The sequence below is a fragment of the Alexandromys fortis genome, unplaced genomic scaffold (assembly GCF_014885135.2).
Source record: "Alexandromys fortis isolate MF-2015 unplaced genomic scaffold, M_Fortis_MF-2015_v1.1 scaffold_27, whole genome shotgun sequence".
In the NCBI taxonomy this organism is placed as follows: Eukaryota; Metazoa; Chordata; class Mammalia; order Rodentia; family Cricetidae; genus Alexandromys; species Alexandromys fortis.
The window spans coordinates 10790735-10809800 of NW_026067952.1; the positions used below are offsets into that span (position 1 = coordinate 10790735).

The window sequence follows — 19066 nt, forward strand, 5'->3', positions numbered from 1 at the left end:
CTCTCTCTCTCTCTCTCTCTCTCTCTCTCTCTCTCTCTCTCTCTCTCTCTCTCAAACACACACACAAAATTATTCTTTGTTTATTTTTTGGGTTTTTTTTTTTGGGGGGGGGGGACTGGGTTTATCTGTAGCATTGGAGCCTGTCCTGGAACTAGCTCTTGTAGACCAGGTTGACCTCGAACTCACAAAGATCTGCTTGCCTCTGCCTCCTGAGTGCTGGGATTAAAGGCATGCGCCACCACCACCCGGCTACAAAATAATTCTTTTATATGAAATGTTCAGAACAGAAAAATCTGAGAGAAATAGAGAGTGGCTGCCCTGGGCTGGTCCTGACGTCCTAATCCTACCTGGGCCCCTCCCTCGCAGCACCTGGGGGTAGAGCAGCAGGGTTCAGTGCTTATCAGGCTCATTCCTTCTGATACCTCAGCAAGGGAAGGGCATTCCAAACTTCCTCTGACTCCTCTGGCCTCACCTGTCCAAGGGCGCAAGCCAAACACCTCACTGGTAACCATGAATGGTCCCGGCTAAACAATGTTGATCAGGACAACGCAACTGTGATCCTTAGAACTCAACCTAAGAAAACACACAACATCAGAATGGGCTATAAGGTCCTTCAGGTCTCAGTAACGTCCCTGCCCAGTCCGGAAAGCTAACTGTGGGCCTCTCTTCTCAGTGCCATCTATCTTGAGTGACATCGTGTAGGTAGCTGGCAAACTGGCTGGTTGGTATAGTCACACCACAGAAATCAGCACATGTTCCTTGGCAAGGTTGTCCCCTGCCTCCTAGCAACCTGGTTGGCAGCCGTTTACCAGCACAAAGTTGTGTTAACTCACATCTCCTTACACAACACAGAAATCACGTGCCCACAGCCCATACACTGGCTGAGTCTTTTTGGTTTTGTTTGTTTGTTTTTTCTGTTTTTCAAGACAGGGTTTCTTGAAACCTGTGTAACAGCTCTGGCTGTCCTGGAACTCCCTTTGTAGACCAGGCTAGCTTCGAACTCAAAAAAATCTGCCTGCCTCTACCTCCTGCCATGTCTCCAGCCCCATTTCCTTTTGTTTTGCTGAGATCAAAGGAATGAGCCATCACGCCCAGCTACATGGGTGGAGTTTTTTTGTTTTCACAACTAACCCATTTCACAGATGTGAACCATGGGCTTGAAGAGGCCAAAGGAACTTGCCAAAAACCTATGAGGGATAAGCACATAATTACACATTCCTACGGGACCACTTATTTTTGGACCCAGAGTCCAAGACAGATAAAACCGCATGTCACCCACGGTCACTGAGGGTCACACTGATTTCTGGTCTATTCTTTTGAGTAAACAGAACAATGAGCATCGAGCTCCATACCCCAGCCTCTCCTAAACTGTGACTATGCCACTATGGTCAGCTCTTTGTTTTGCCCATTGTGCCATGACCCGGGCGGTGAAGGCATTCGCGGGACAGGCGCCGCCATTTAAAGATGTTTGAGCTGCAAGATGGCTCTGTCTCCCATGTGCTGGGGCTGTCCAGGAAACCACAAGCTCAACAATTAGCAAATGCAGAATCCTGCCTGGCAGCATCGTGGTGGCACAAGGCGGCGCTTGCCCAGCAGTGCAAGGGGCAACTGCTCCAAACAGCTGCACAGGGCAGCTAAAGAAAACCTTCAGGAATCTGACCTTCACAAACATGGCCCTGCCTCACGCATCACGGGACGAGCTGAGGCTCCTTAGATCACTCATCCAGAAAGTTGGTTCGGAAGACCATTATTACTGTTATTATTTTCGAGACAAGGTTTCTCTGTGTAACAGTCGTAGCTGTCCTGGAACTAGCTCTTGTAGATGAGATTGGCCCCAAACACACAGAGCTCCACCTGCTTCTGCCTCCCTAGTGCTGGGATTAAAGGCGTGAGCCACTGCCAAGGGGCCAGAAGACCATTTTTAATAGAGTCATACTCAAGCTCCAGAAGAGAATGGCACCCTGAGGCTGGAAGAAGCTGCCAACGATTTTCAACTTGTTTCTCTCACCAGCAGCCCCAAGTTTGGCCACTGGATGACAGGAAGCATCACCCCAGCCTCTGGCATTTATCCTTGGGGCGCCAAGGGAGCCAGAAAGCTTCATCTCAAGCCTCCTCCCCCTGGGAGTCGCCTTGGTCCTGACTCCACCTCTGGGAAAGCCCGACCCCTCCCCAGGGAGGGTCAGGACCACTCCCACAGGCTATTTAGGCTTTTGCACGGTACCCCCCCCCATGCTCCCCACCACCCGGGATCATTGCATTCATTAAATGTGGGCTTGATTAGGTCTAATCTGGTTTAATTGGAGTTATTTGGCATGGATGGAGAGGCTTCTCTTAAGATTATACCTAATGGCCATATCTACATAAAAACTGTTCTTTGATTTGCTCATGAGTTTTCTTAAATCCACTCAGTTTCTTCTGAGTTTTCAGACAGGGTTTTATATAGCTCAGACTGGTCTCAAACTCACTATATAGTCTTAAACTCACAACCTCCTGCCTCTACCTCCCACGTGCTGAGATTACAGGCATGAGCTGTCTTGCCCTCTTCAGTATCTCCTACTTAAATGCCTAACTGCCCTGAGCAACAGATCAGTCCAGGCCAGGGTTTAGTAAATTCATCTTGTTGTTTCTCTAGTTTGCACTAGAATCTTACATAGTGTCAAGACTACACAAGGGGCGGGGCAGAAGGGGACAAGGGTGAGACAGAGGGATGGGGAGAAAATCAAGAGAAATAACAAAACAAATTTTGTTTGAAAATGCTACAATGAAACCTAATGCATGTGCACTGATTTAGAAAGTAAATGGCTAAAATTTTCACATACACACAAAACCTGTATATACCCGGAAACACCCTGCCCTCAGTCTGAGTGAAAAGGACAAGACATGATTGCTCCTAGGTATGACTGAAGACTTATGGATATGAGGGAAAGAACAGCCAAAGGCATCTGGAAGGGTCCAGACTGAACATGGCCAGCAGAATAAACCAGACCATGGTCAGGAACAAGAGAGGAAGAGAAGCAGGGAGCTAAGAGGGAAACCTGTGGACCAAGAGGCTCAGAGACCGCAGAAGTCCCTGGGAGAGGTTTAGGGTAGGGGGCAGGGTGAGAAACGCTGGGAGGAACTACAGGTACTGAGCATGCAGGGAGAGCTAGCCAGTGTCCCCTTTGATATGCTAAAAGACACCTCAAATAGCTGTTTGTCCTGGGTTTCTTTGAGACCTAACTATGCCTGTATCCTGAATTTTTTAATGTAATTTAGGCCCTGGCAATGCTGAAGCATGCATGGGTAGCCTGTATGGTATGTGGCGGTTCTGTTGAACTTGTCCATATTGGGTTTCATGGTCTAAGTTTATAAGGACGACTGACCTACAATAGGAGAAATACCTATTGTAACCCCAGCCTCCAGCCTCCATCTTTGGAGGACCCTCCCCTGTGCCCCTCGGACCTTGACCCCTCCTCAGGAAAGGTCAAGACCACTCCCACAGGCTATTCAAACTGCTCCCCAGAAAACAAACAGGTGGTTTTCCCTTTTCCTCTCTGGTGGTTCCTGCTCCCCTGGGGCCACCAAGGAGCCCAGGTGTCTAATTAAACCTGGATATCTTTTAATCTAGACTGATTTGGCTTAATTGGGATTATTTTGCATCAGCTCGGTTAGGAAATATTCCTAACACCTATCTAGTCAATTTTTCTTTTAAAAAATTTTTAAAAAGATTTATTTATTTATGTGAATGTCTGTGCACCATGTGCATGCCTTCTGAGGTCAGAAGAAGGCATCGATCAGATCCCTTGGAACCGGAGTTACAGAAGGTTATGAGAAACAAATCTGGGTCCTCTGCAAGAACAGCAAGCGCTCTTAACTGCTGAGCCATCTCTCCAGTCCCAAATTCTTTTGTTTTGTTATTGGACTCTACCTTGAGGGCCGGACCATCTCTCTAGCTCCAAAGTAACCTTTTATTCAAGCAGCACCATTTGCTAAGCTGTCTCCTCAGGGTGACACATGTGGGTGTCTGTCGCTGTTTATTGTGCGTGGGAGGGTTGTGCAAGTCCTAATGTATGTAGCTTCCCCCATATTCTGGCTTTATTAAAGACAAATTCGCAAGTGGATGACTCAGAGGGGAGAGAAGGTTTTCGAGCTAGCTCTCTGAAATACAATGCTGAAAGTAGCATCAGAAACTGCAACTGTTCTGAGTAGAATAACAACCCAGTTTGCTGTGGGACAATGGTCTTTTATCCCGTCACGTGTATTATTTTTAATAAACCGCTGATTGGCCAGTAGCCAGGCAGGAAGTAGAGGCATGGCAACGAGAATTAAGGGAAGAGTAAAGTTCAGTCTGCAGTCCTCACCCAGACACAGAGGAAGCCAGACACAGAGGAAGCAAGATGTGACTGCCTTGCTGAAAAAGGTACCAAGCCACATGGCTAAAAGAGACAAAAATTATGGGCTAATGTAAGTTATAAGAGTTAATAAGAAGCCTGAGCTACTAGGCCAATCAGTTTATAATTAATGCAGGCCTCTGTGTATTTCTTTGGGACTGAACAACTGTGGGATCAGGTGGAACAGAAACCTCCATCAACACCAGTTCACCCTCATCCTTACCAGTTCTACACACGCGCGCACGCCCATACACACACTTTCTTTCGCTAACGGAAAACCTCGTTCAGTGGCTCCAAAGGACTTATGTACATTTCTAGCACTGACCTGGGATAATCCACGTCCATCTTTATCATCTTTTCTTTCGTCTCCCCATCAATCAACTCACAGAACTTTTCTTTTCTCACCCGTATGAGCTCTGTTCCCATGCTCAAAAGGATGAGAGGTCGGAGGTCACGCATACTTTCTGGAAGAAAGGCCTGGTGAGTGCCCTAGGGAGAAGTGACAGAAAGTTAAACCTCACAGTAGCCAGATCTGCCTGCAGATTCTGGATGGGAAACATGAGGCCTGAGGAGGAGGGGTCTTTCTGGGGCTTTGTGTGCTGACAAGGAGGCCAGTCCAGGACTCTATTTGTTACCCACTGGTAGGTATATCCAAGTTAGACAAACGATGCTTGGGCTTAAATTTGAGAGCATGTAAGTTAGATCTGGATGTCTGAGGTCTCCAGGATGGCAGCTAACTGAATGCTTCCTCCCCCATACCTCCAACTCTGCATGAGCCCACAGACTCCCAGCTCCTCTCCTCCCCCACATCACCCCATGCCTGCAGGAAGCAGCCAGACATAAACTGGCATCCATTTATCTAAAGAGTCTGGAATGTTGTGATGGAAGCTCCACCCCTCCATCTCTCTCTCCCCAAACCCTACCTCATCTCAGAAAGTCCTACAAACATGGTTCCTCCCACAGAGATGCTCAAGACCATTCCCACAGGATATTTAAACTGCCCCCACAGAAAACAGACACGTGGTTTTTCAGTCTCTTTTCCCCTCTCCTCTCTGGGATGCCAGAAGATCATCCAGGAGCATTTTACCCATTAAACCTGGGTTTTAAGTTTTTTCCTTTTTTTTTTTTTTTTTTTTTTTGGTTTTTCGAGACAGGGTTTCTCTGTAATTTTGAAGCCTTTCCTGGAACTCACTCACAGAGATCCGCCTGCCTCTCTGCCTCCGGAGTGTCAGGATTAAAGATGTGTACTACCACCTGGGCTTTTTCTAATTCGGTTTGATCTGGTCTGATTTGGCTTGCTGCAGCTGTGGAGAGGCTTATTGGGGTGTAGACACACCAACATAGTACCCGGTACTTCTGCCTGACAACGATCTACGTGTCGCTAGCTCACCCCGTGCCCTGAACGCTAAGTCTCCAGTGACCACTAACATTTTACTAAAGCTTTACCTTTTCCCTGTCACAGGTTTGAAATCATATAATTAAAGACAGTCCTGTATAGCTCAGGTTGACATTGAACTCACAATTCTCCCATTTTAGCCCCCTGCATTCTGGATTATAGGCGTGTGGCCTGCACCTGGCTAAATTCTTACATCTTCATACTGAGACCTTCTTGTTAGTTAGTTAGTTTGCTTTTATTTTTTGAGACAGGGTTTCTGTGTAGCCCTGGCTGCCCTGGAACTAGCTCTGTAGAACAGCCTGTCCTCGAACTCACAGAGATCCACCTGCCTTTGCCTCCTGAGTGCTGAGATTAAAGGGGTGTATCACCACTGCCCAACTGAGTCCTTCATTTTAAGATTTTGTTTTAGGGGCTGGAGAAACAGCTCAGTGGTTAAGAGTACTTGCTGCTCTTCCAGAGGACCTGGGTATGCGGTTTTAAACCATCTGTACCTCCCAGTACCCAGGACCCAGTACCCTCCCCAGCAGACACTGCACACATGATATACACACAGATATTTGGGCAAAAAAAAATACAAATAAAATAAAAATAAGTGGGGCTGGAGAGATGGCTCAGAGGTTAAGAGCACTGCCTGCTCTTCCAAAGGTCCTGAGTTCAATTCCCAGCAACCACATGATGGCTCACAACCATCTGTAATGGGGTCTGGTGCCCTCTTCTGGCCTGCAGGCATAGACACAGACAGAATTTGTATACATAATAAATAAATAAATATTAAAAAAATAAAAATAAAAAAATAAGTATTTTTCAGGCAGTGGTGACACATGCCTTTAATCCCAGTACTGAGGACACAAAGGCAACCTGATCTCCAAGTTCAAGGCCAGTTTGGTCTACATTGTGAGGCCCAGGACAGTCAGGGCTACACAGAGAAAAACATATATATCAAATTATATATATGGCTTATATATACTTTATTTTTAGCCAGACATAGTCAATCAACCCCAGCACTTAGAGTGCAGGGGTAGATGGGTCTAGTTTGAGTTCCAGACCAGGCCAGTTAGAGCTATATAATAAAATAGCAAGAGCCTCTCTCCTCTCTTTCTCTCTCTCTCAAGCTGATCTTGAACTTGCAATTCTGCTGCAGCCTCTCAAGTACCTGGGACTGCAGGTCTGTAACACAAGGCCCAGCTTTCGATCTTTATACGTTTTTATTCCCTCTCTCCTCTTACTGTACTGCACACTAGGACTTTCGAGCAGAGAGCTGAAAAAGCTTACTAAGAGGCGGTGTCCTTGACTCGCTCTCTCTGCTGTTTTAAAGGAAGGCCAGCACTTTCACCTAGACATTTCTCCTTTCTTTGCTTTTTAAAACAGATTTGTTTATTTATTGTATACACGTGTGCACCTGAGTGCATGCAGCTGCCCAGAGATCAGAAGAGGATGTTGGGTCTCCGGGAACTGGAATTACCGGTGGCTGTGAGCTGCCACGTTAGTGCTGGAAGTGAACCCAGGTCCTCTGAAAGAACAGCAAGAGCTCTAAAGGAACTAGCCATCTCCCAGCACCCCCCTTCTCTCTCCCACTTGTCTCTCTCTCCAGTCCCTCATGACGGTGCTGGGGATTGAACCCAGGTACCCAAACAAGTGTGCATCTGCAGCCTCATTTACAACTTTGTTTGTTTGTTTCTAAGGCAGGGCGTCCCCGTGCAGCCCAGGATTGCCTCAAATCCACAGTCCTCTTGTTTCGGCACCATAGATATGTTCCACCTCACCAGACTCTTTTATAAATATTTTTATTGGTATCTCCCCAATAAGGACATTTTATGTTTTATATTTTTATTTGGAAAGGCTTTGGAAGTTATTTCATCATGGCATCTTTTCGTGTGTGCATGCACGTGGAAGACCGAGGCTAGTCTCAGGTGTCATCCTCGGGAGCCATCCACCTTGTATTCTGAGACAGGGGCTCTTTGGCCTGAAGATCATGACTTAGGGTTTTCCATTGCTGTGAAGAGACACCATGACCACAACTCTTTTTTTTATGCTTTTTTTTGAGACAGGGATTCTCTGTAGCTTTGGAGCCTGTCCTGGAACCAGCTCTTGTAGACCAGGCTGGCCTCGAACTCACAGAGATCTGCCTGCCTCTGCCTCCCGAGTGCTAGGATTAAAGGCATGCAAAACCACCACCTGGCTTGACCATGGTAACTCTTATGAAAGAAAACATTTAATTGTGCTGGTAGCTTACAGTTCAGAGTTTACTCCATTACTGTCACAGCGGGAAGCAAGGCAGCATGCAGGCGGACATGCTAGAGTAGCTGAGAGAGCTCTTACAGATTGTCTCACAGCAACAGGAAGTGGTCTATCTCACTGGACACGGGTTGCACATATATGAGACTTCAAAGACCACCTCCACAGTGACTCACATCTTCCAATGAGACCACACTTACTCCTAATAGTGCCACTCCCTTTGGGGACCATTTTCTTTCAAACCACACAGCTCACTAAGCAGGGGCTCGCCTGCCTCTGCCTCCTGAGAGACACCACACCCAGTTTTCTCCCATGGGCTCTGGCTCAAATTCGGTTATCCATGCTCGTACCTAGCGTCTTGCCAACTGGGCTTTTCCCAGCTCCCAGTCACACTGCACTGCCATAGCTACAAGTAGGGATTATTTTTAGTCGTTCCCTTCCCCCACCTGTCCCCCGGCCTCGTCATCTCCAGCTGGTTCCTTTTCTCTCCCCAGTTACCTACCCTCTGCTGCCTTGTCAGATAGTACTTTCCCACATTTTGTAACTTTATATTATTTTGTAACTCTCTTAAAGTCTCCCTCCCCTCTGCTTTCCTGAACCCCAATATATAGATTCCTAAAAGATCAACCACAATATCTTTATCATGTCTTTATTTTATTGTTTTACTTTTTTTGAGACAGGATCTTACTGTGTAATCCTGGTTGACCCAGAACTCACTATCTAGATCAGGGTAGCCTCAAACTCAGAAAGACCTGCCTGCCTCACCTCCCAAGGCATGCGCCATCACGAATTAAAGTCTTTTATTTCTTTATTTTCTTAAAAATTTTAATTTACTCTAATTTGAATTCAATTTAATTTTCATTTAAGCCGGGCAGTGGTAGTACCTGCTTTTAATCCTGGCAGTTGGGAGGCAGAGGCAGGCAAAGCTCTATGAGTTCAAGGCCAGCCTGGGCTACAAAGCAAGTTCAGGACAGCCAGAGCTGTTACATAGAGAGACCTTCTCTTAAAAAAACAAAAATTAAAAAAATTATTTTATTTTATCATATGTGCATGTGTGTATGCATGTGTGTTGTGTATGTGTGTGCATGTGTATATGCATGTGCTTGTGTGCATGTGTGTGCATGTGTGTATGTGTGCGTGTGTGTTAAAAGGACAACTTTCAGGAGTCAGTTCTCTCCTTTCACTGTGTTTCCCGGGGACCTACGTCAGGTTGACAGGCTTCAGCTAGAAGCGCTTTCGCCCCCTGAGCCACCTACCAGCCCAGCACGATTTCTTATATCATCAAATATGGAAAGATGTGTTTCTAAGCCTTTCTGCTCGTTACCCAGTATCCGCAGCCCATCTGTGCTGTGCACTAGCCTGGGAACGAAGCTCCTCGTACACTTACCACAATGTCGCCTTCCTTCAGAGTGTGCACCTTCATGTAGACCCCCACTATGGCATCCCTGGGGAGTTCACCGAACTTGGTGTTGGCCATGGGACATTTGACCGGATGACCAAACCTAGATCTGCAATGGAACAGCTTGTTAGAACTGATGCATAAAACAGCCAGCTAATTAGGTCCCAAGAAGTCAGCCCTCGCGGTACTGCCCTAGAAGTCAGCCCCCCCTAGAAGCCCCCCTAGAAGCCCCCCCTAGAAGGTCCCAAGAAGTCAGCCCCCCCTAGAGAATCTGCACCTCTGAAGAAAGCGAAAAAAACCTCAAAACCAAACCCTGAGTGAGTCTGACTACTGCTAGCTGGGGTCATAGAAACGTCAGAGAGCCTGGACTTGGGAGGGAAAGGAACTAGGGACCTTTTAGCCACCAGAAGGCTGCTTCCGGAAGAGCAGACAATCTCATGCAGCTGCGGCAGCCTGGTGGACAAAAAGTACAAGCACAGAGTTCAGGCTCCCCAGTAAAGGAAAAGAATTCCCACCAGTCAGAGATGCTCACAAACAGAATGACTGTTCAAAGGCGAGGCTCTAGGCACCTAGGGGCACAGCAGAGGCTTGCCTCTCTGTTTAAGACCAGTTCCCCTGCTCGGCCTGCAGCCCCTAGACTCTATTCAAATTGAGCTTAGGGGCTGGAGAGCCGGCTCAGAGGTTAAGAGCACTGGCTTCTCTTCCAGAGGTCCTGAGTTCAACTCCCAGCAACCACATGGTGGCTCACAACCATCTATAATGAGATCTGGTGCCCTCTTCTGGCCTGCAGGCATACATGGAGGCAGAACACTGTATACATAATAAATAAATCTTAAAAAAAAAAGACTGTAAGGAAATCAAATTGAGCTTAATTTTACAAAGGCAGCCCTGCTGTACTGTCCTTGGTTTCTGTCCGTGGCAGCAGGAGAGAGGCAAGGAAGGTGATTAGAAATAGAGAAAAGATTATGAGCTATGGATAGATGGGGCTCTCTCAGCTCATGCAAAGATAGGCTGGCTTCATCCCTGCCCCTCCAAGAAAAGCATGAGACAGGTGCGTAACCAGCGCGCCCTGTAACTTTTACTTCTGGCCCTCTTTGTTCCTTCTCCCTTACTGGCTCACAACAGACACACTGGGTCTGTTTTTTCTCTACCTATGGGGAAGCTGGAAGTGGGAATATTCCATCAGAAGAAAAACAAGTAGCCAGGCAGTGATGGCACATGCCTTTAATCCCAGCACTCGGGAGGCAGAGGCAGAAAGATCTCTGTGAGTTGAGGCTAGCCTGGTCTACAGAACGAGTTCCAGGACAGGCTCCAAAATTACAGATAAATACTGTTTCAAAAAAAGGGGGGGGGGACAACCTGGAAGTCATGGGTTGCTTCTTATGGAAGCCAGCAGACCGAAAGCGTTAATGGATAAATGAAGAGGCCATTGAAAAACAGGACAGCGAAACTAATCCTATTATTGATATCTTTTTTTGTTTTTGTTTGTTTTTGTTTTTTGTTTTTTAAAGGACATAGCTCTGGCTGTCCTGCTGAATTCAAACTCACAGAGATCTATCCTCCTCTACCTCCCTAGTGCTGGGATTAAAGGAGTGTGCTACCGCTGCCTGGCTTAGACAACTCATGATACTTGAGTTTCAAATGGGAGGGGGAGTGAGCTGTGCTCCTGACTCAGTCTTTTCCTGTTCCTCGGGTCGAGTTAAGGCAAGAGCACAGGTCTCAATGTGCCTCCATGGTAGACAGGACAGATGTTTGAGCAGACGCTCAGGCTTGAATCCTGGTTCTACCGCTTTCTACAATGTGTGACCTTGAACAAGCAACTTCACCCTTAGTTTTATCGCCTGGAAACTGAGTGATGACCGGAGCACCTTTAGGGACGTTGTGGAGATTAATTAGATAACTTTAATGCCAGATGCTAGGCATCCTGTCAGCATTAAGTATGATTTATCAATAGTTCATATAACCACTGGCTTACAACGACCTTGAAACTCAGAAACCCACAAAGCAGAAGGCTCAGAGAAGTCAGATCCCTTGGCCAGGGACACAGCCAAAGCAAGTGACCAAGCCAGGATTTGAACCTGGGTTGGACTGACTGCAAGCCAGGCTCGTACCCGCCCGCCATGCTAGAGCTCCCCTAGGTGGACAATCTTCTGAAGACACTGAGTCAAAAAAGGACCCAGCAACAGAGACACAGAAAGCCAGAAGATCCTTTCTCCCTTTTAAAAAACAGCACTGTGGCCCTGACCTGCCTGAGGAAATGAATGGTGGTTGTTCTTAAGTAGCCAAGTGAGCCGGAGACAATGAATGCCAGTCCTGGAGGACAAACCCAGCCAGCCACACCCATCCACCTAGGATGACCTGCCTGCCACCTCTGCCCCTCACCAGCATCTCCGAAATCTTTAACACCCACACCCAGACCACTCTATCAGCTAAGAGCTCAGCTTACCTGACCTTCGGGCCCAGCAACTTTGGGAGACTATTTTCTGTTGAGTTGATCTTCCCGTGGAAGGTTTTTCCCTTTTGCCCTCTGACTTCCTGGAGACGCCGAAGTTTCAAATAGCTGAAGTCTTGTAGCGGATATGATTTGATCTGGAATTCCTTAAATCTCTCCCTAGGAGAGATTACTATTAAGAGAAAGCACAGAAAAACACAGCAATGGGCCTTGGGCAGTACAAGGATGGTGAAAGGACCCCATCGGAACCTGCCCAAGTCGTCTGATACGCTGGGGGAAAGAAAGCAGGAGGCGTGGTGGCAGGAGGCAGAGACGGTAGATCTCTATGAGTTTGAGGCCAGCCTGGCCTACATAGCAACTTGTACGTCTGCCAAGGCTTCCGAGCCAATGAAGAGGAGGAGGAGGAGGGAGAAGGAGGCAGATTCCATAGACTGCCCTCGGGGCAGCCCTGCATTAGCTCCTTCCATAATTGCATCTACATGAGCAGTTAGCCTAGGGTAGAGGAGGTCAACAGCAGAGAATCCAAGCTGTCTGCTAAAAGACTGATGCTTAATTTGAACTCAGTTCTAGTCGATTCAGAGTCCATCTCTTCCTACTGCCAGATCGTAATGGGGGCTGGAGATGCAGGTCAGTTGGTAGAGGGCTTGCCTAGCACCCACAAAGCTCTGAGATTGATCCGCAGCACCCATGCAAATAGTTGGGCATGGTAGCTTGTACTTACCCCGGCACTGGGGAGGGAGAGACAGCCCAGCCTACATGGCAAACCCTATGACCAGTGAGAGACTGCCTCAGGAAACAAGGCGGGCCAGGCATCATGGCTCACACCTTGACTTTTTCTATATTTGGGAGGTACAGCCAGGGAGATTTCGATTTCAAGGAATGAAAGACAGTAACTGCCAACTTACATTACTATAGCCAGCAAAACGGTCATAATTAAGGAGAAAGAAACACTTTCCACGATGAACACAAACTAAAAGAATTCATGAGCACTAACCCATTCTTGATAGACTCCTTTGGCCAGAAGAGAAAGGTAAACACGGGGCTGAAGAGGTGGCTCAGCAGTTAAGAGCAGGTGTTGCTCTTGCAGAGGACTGGATTAGACTCCCAGCACCCGCATGGTGGCTCACAACTGTCTGCAACCCTGGTTCTAGGGGATCCCACAGGCACACACACAGAACACATACATACATGTAAAGTAATAAAAAAATTTTTTTCAAGATAAGTTTTTTCTGTTTAACAGCCTTGGCTGTCCTGGAACTCGCTCTGTAGACCAGGCTGGCCTCGAACTCACAGAGATCCACCTGCCTCTGCTTTTCAAGTGCTAGGATTAAAATTGTATGCCACCACCGCCCAGCAAATAAATCTTAAAAAAAAAAAAAGTAAACACATCCAGGGGCCACAGGAAAGAATAAACCAGGCTAGAACAGTAAGCACAAGACGAATAGGAAAACACCAAACACTACAAAATCAACACAAACACAGGGGTTAATACACAACTTTCAATAATAACTCTGAAGCTTAATGATATCAATTCTTCCATCAAAAGACACAGAGCAGTAGATTGGCTTAAAAAAATAAACTGCATTGCCTGATGGTGGTGGCTCACACATTTAATCCTGGCTAGCACCTGGGAAGCAGATGCAGGCAGATCTCTGTGAGTTCAAGGCTAGCCAGGTCTACAGAGTGAGTTCCAGGACAAACAGTTCTACATAGAGAAACCCTATCATGAAAAACAGATAGACGGACAGACAGATAGATAAATGGCATTCAACAAATGCACCTCACCATCAAGGATAGAGGCCACCATAGCATGAAAGGATGGAAAAAGCATATTCCAAACAAATGGAACTAGAAACCAATCAGGGGACAGCTAGTCTGGCAAACAAGAGACCCTCATCAAACAAGGAGGAAGGCAAGAGCCAACATCTGCAGTTGACCTCTGAGTTCCACATGTGCACCATGGCATGTGTACACGCTCACTCACAGACACAAACATGCACACGTACATGTGATAGCATGTCTATAATCTTAGCATTAGAGGTGTAGAAACGGGAGGCCCCCTGGGGTCTGGTAGCCAGTTAGTCTAATCCAAGTACGCACCCTTCTAACCTAAAATAAATAAATAAAAATGTTTAAAACTTTCTAAATAAACTCATTTTTGTGAGCGTGGCTATAGATGAATGGTATAGTGTTTCCCTGGCATGCATAAGACCCTAGGTTTGATACCCAGTGCCACAAAAACAGAAAAAGCCATTTTAAATAAAAAATACAAAAAACAAAAAACAAACACAAAATGATAGGAAGAGAAATATCAAACTAAGAGCAATCAAAGGAAGCTAAATTAAATCAAAAGGAGTGGCTAAAATAGCATCAGAAAAAAGTAGATTTTATAGTAAAGAATGCTCCCAGAGACAAAGAAGTTCATCTTAGGTCAAGAAGGTAGCTTGTGCTAGAGCGCCCGGCCTTACAGTCTGGGGCTCAATCTCAACACCTCAAAGTCAAGCTTTCTTGTCTTGAAGAATTCAGCCCTGTGGTTCTATGGGTCAAAGTCAGCCTCAGATACTGGGGGGGGGGGTGACGACGGGGGGGGGAAGAGGACAAAGTAGGGGGAGAGAGAAAACAGTAGGTGGAGATTTTCTCAGCTCTGTACTAACAGCTGATAGAGCAGATGAGGAAAATGAGGAAGGACACGGACCCCTCCTCCCCATCACCAGCCCAGCTGACTTACATTCCCAGCACGTGGCTGCCGATGCCAGCATATTCTTTTCAAATGCAAATGGAGCATTTACCAAGATAGATTGCTTTCTGAGCCATAAAACAACGTTCAACACATTCAAGAGGATCCAAACTGTCCCGAATGTTTTATCATAGAAATAATAAAGAGAAAGATAGCTGGATGGTCCCCAAATCTTGGAAACCAAATAACACCCTGATTAATATTCAGTGGGTCAAAGAAAAAAATCAAAAGAGAAACTGAAAAATATTTTGAACTGGTCCACGACAGAAACATAGCATATCCAAACTTGTGCAGTACAACCTTATACCTAGGGGACTGGTGTTGGGGGTGGCTGATGAGAACTGACATCCCTTTCAGCCTGCAGTCGTCTTGCAGTAATGGTGACAAGTGTCTACCAGAAATTCATGCACCCAGGGGGTGGTTTATGAGCTTTGTATGTTCATTTGTTTAACATCCAAATGAGTCTATGATATAGGGAACATAATTTACATTTTACAGGACCCGAGGACACTGATGTACAAAGTCATTTGTCCAGTGTCACACAGGACCCTGTGGTCTAAGCCTAGGCTCTTTTTTTTTTACAAGGCAGGGTTTCTCTATGTAGTCCTGGCTTTCCTGGAACTCATTCTTTAGACCAAGCTGACCTCAAATTCAGAGATTCACCTGCCTCTACCTCCCGAGGGCTGGAATTAAAGATGTGCACCGTCACCACCTTGCATGAGCCTAGACTCTTAACTGATGTGGGATTCCCCTCTGTATGCTGTGACTATGTTTTATTACCATTGGTTCATAAAGAAGCTGCTTCTGCCTATAGCAGAGCAGAATATAGTCAGGCTAGAAGAGAGATATATATAGAGAGAGCATAGGCAGAGTCAGAGGGATGCCATGTAACTGGCACACCGGAATCTTACTGTAGGTAGGCCACAGCCTCATGGCTATATACAGATTAATAGAAGTGGGTTAATTTAAGATGTAAGAGTTAGTTAAGAAGCTAATAGGCCAAGCAGTGTAGGAATTAATATAGTTTCTGTGTGATTATTTGGGTCTGGGAATGAACACGCAGCCTCTGACTACATTTAACAGTGATACTGTCTAGAAAAGTGATGGAGAAGCCAGATCAAACGATTTAAGTATTAACCAACGCCACCTACTGTGGGGGGTAAACATGGCTCTGTCAAGCTCCAAAGTTATCTTTGTCACATCGCCACGCCACCCCACACACACACACACCTTTTCCTCTGCCCAGCCACCAATGTTGGTTTCAGTTCTAATATCAGAACAACTGGCCACATCCACAAAGTGATCTTGGAGAGGTTGGATTATAATCTCAAAGGATTGTTGGGAGGAAGCCAGTGCTGGTACTTAATAAACATGTAACCCCTGGGCCCTCATGGCTGTCTGTGAAGGGCTGGGTCTCTTTACCCAAATGTATAAATTTAGAAAGGTACCCAAGAATACACAGGTACAGTCACAACTCAGGATATACTCAAAACCATCCACAGTAGCTAAAATATGAGTGTTGACCCTGTGAGTCGCTCTGAATACACATAAGATGCCTGGGATGGCCATGGGCCCTGGGATCCTAGAGTTTAAATTCTAGGGAGGCAGCCATTTAATAACCATTTCAGATTCAGTGATTGCAGTGGAACAGACACGACACGAGAGAAATACTGCAGATGCAAATGGGATGTAATGAGGGCTGAGGTGGAAGATGCTGCTTCAGCACGAGAAGTCTAGGAGAATTCTCCGAATAAGGATGCGTCATCTAAGATATGAGAAGCAGAAGAGAACTGGGGAAAGGCGGGGAGGGGGGGGGCGTGAGGCATAAGTACTGCTTACATGGAAGAATCCAGAGAGGGAGGGAGGAGCCGGCAGGCAGGGCCAACGATCAGGCACTTAGAGCTGGTAGAAGAGGGTCAAAGCAGATCTCCTATTCACCCTCTTGAGCTCAGATACCCATGAGTCTATGGACTGGGGACTGGAACCAGGACAGGGCCCAGGGGACACACCTCTCCCCTGCCAGCTATGCCATCAACAGATGTGGCTTACCCTCGCGGTGAACTCCCAGAGGTTTGTAGTCCAACAGATCCAGCTGCTGCCAGACCCACTTATAATAGGTACTGGAGGCTCCCAGGTCTATCATCCGCAGGATCTCACAGCTGCCCTGGACACATCAAGAGATATAAGCCAAGGGTTAAACCTGGATGCTCCAGGCAGTCCAGACTTTGAAAGGAAGCTTTATATCCACCTGACCTAACCCCATTTTGTTTTATTTGCTCAATGTATATCGTTCCATGTGTTTTCCTTAATAAAAATGTTGTTGTCTCGTAGCAAATTCAAGCACCTAAAGAAGCACAGAAAGTACACACAGTATTGACAGTGACAAAGTCATCGCTGAGGATGTAACGACACAGCCAGTGGTACTGGTCACTGCCGGCTACACATCCTGCTGATACCGACAGTCACACACACACACACACATCCTGCTGATACTGACAGTCACACACACACACACACACACACACACACACCCTGCTGATACCGACAGTCACACACACACACACACACACACACACACACACACACACACACACTTTAGCTTTTTAAGACAGGGTTTCTCTGTGTAGCCCTGACCATCCTGGAACTCACTCTGTAGACCAGGCTGGCCTCAAATTCAGAGATCTTCCTGCCTCTGCCTCCAGAGTGCAGGGGTTAAAGGTGTGCGCCACCATTGCCCAGTGACTTTATAATTCTTCTGCAGCTAATTTCTGGCCTTCGAAACGATCACCTGTGAAGCTGGAGAGAAGGCTCAGTGGTTAAGAACACTGGCTGCTCTTCCGGACTAGCCAGGCTCAGTCTCCAGCACAAACAGCAGTTCACAACCAGCCATAACTCCAGTCCCCAGGGATCTAATGCCCTCTTCTGGCCTCTGCAGACACCAGGCACACACATGGTGAACTTATATACATGCAGGCAAGACACCCATACACATTAAAACAAAACAAAACAAAACAAAACAAAAAACTCCTTTCTTAAAAAAAAGCAAAAAAGGCCAGGTGGTGGTATATGCCTTTAATTCTAGGACTTGGGAGGCAGAGGCAGACAGATCTCTGTGAGTTCAAGGCCAGCCTGGTCAACTGAGTGAGTTCCAGGACTGCCAAAAGCTACACAAAGAAACCCTGTCTTGAAAAAACTAAACAAACAAACAAAAACAAATCACCTAGGTTCCCAAGGATGATGTTCACCTCTCAGGTAATTCTAGAAAAGACCAAAGAAGAAGAGAATAAGGGGTGGTGGTACACCCTTAATCCAGGCATTTAGGAGGCAGAGGCAGTCAGATCTCTGAGTTCAAGGCCAGCCTCATCTATATTGCAAATTCCAGGCCATCCAGGGCTACAGAGTGAGAGTTTGTCTCAAAAGACCAACCAACAAAAAGAAACCCCAGTTAGACATTAGCCCAAAAACATAATCCTATGTTCTTGCTTAGAATATTATTCCATGCTAATTCTTTATTTGCATGTGTGTACATGTTTGTGTGTGCACACACATGCTCAAGCATGTGGACACCAGACAATATCAGGTGTCTTCCTAAGTCATTCTCTATCTTATTTTTACAAGATGGGCCCCTCAGTTGGCTTAGAGCTGATTCATTAGACTCCCTATAAACGGAGACTATGCTTGTGTTTCCCAGCCAGACAGACCCAAATAATCACACAAACACTATATTAATTACAATACTATTTGGCCGATGGCTCAGGTATATTTCTAACTAGCTCTTACATCTTAAATTAACCTATTTCTATTAATCTGTGTAGCACCACAAGGCTGTGACCTACCGGTCAGGTTCTATAGCCACATGGCATCTCTCTGACTCTGCCTACTCTCTATATCTCTGTTCAAATTCCCCACCTGGCTTTATTCTGCCCTGCCATAGGCCAAAGCAGTTTCTTTATTAACCAATGATAATAAAACATATTAATAGCATACAGGGGAATCCCACATCATCTCCCTTTTTCTGTCTAAATAAAAAGGAAGGTTTCAACTTTAACATAGTAAAATTACATATAACAAAACAGATATCAAGCAAGAATTAGTTACAATATTTGTAAGTCTAAAGTTTCATATCTAATTTATCTTTTATCATACCTAAGGAAAAATATAACTATCTGTCTTCAACTCCATCAAAAAACCCCAGAAGGATACAATATTATCCAAGTAAACAGGAAATGCATTGTAAGCAACTTCCAAAACTTTAGAATTGACAGCGTTTGGGTGCCTGGGACAGACACCCAAAGTTCTTCTGTAATGTTGGAGCACCCATCTTCAGCCTACAAGCCCATAGTTTCCAGCAGACTTTTCCATGAAGCAGGAAATTTGAAAGGTTGTTTTGCCTATATTGGCAGTTTGTCAGTCACTTTCTTCTGTGTCCTGCAGAATGTCTAACAGACTCTTTCATGAAGCAGAACCCAAAAGGACT

General features: G+C 46.1%; 1 protein-coding gene across 1 annotated transcript in view; it reads right to left on the reverse strand.

Annotated features, from left to right (window-relative positions):
- Positions 1 to 1126: 1126 nt before the first annotated feature.
- The window catches only part of Cnbd2 (cyclic nucleotide binding domain containing 2), a 47958-nt gene continuing 30018 nt past the window's right edge, over positions 1127 to 19066 (reverse strand). The window contains exons 8-12 of the mRNA XM_050151002.1: positions 16639 to 16753; positions 11847 to 12024; positions 9389 to 9509; positions 4696 to 4859; positions 1127 to 1187 (exon numbers count right to left, since the gene is read on the reverse strand). Of these exons, the coding sequence (XP_050006959.1) occupies positions 1127 to 1187; positions 4696 to 4859; positions 9389 to 9509; positions 11847 to 12024; positions 16639 to 16753 (639 nt within the window). The remainder of the gene's footprint in view (positions 1188 to 4695; positions 4860 to 9388; positions 9510 to 11846; positions 12025 to 16638; positions 16754 to 19066) is intronic.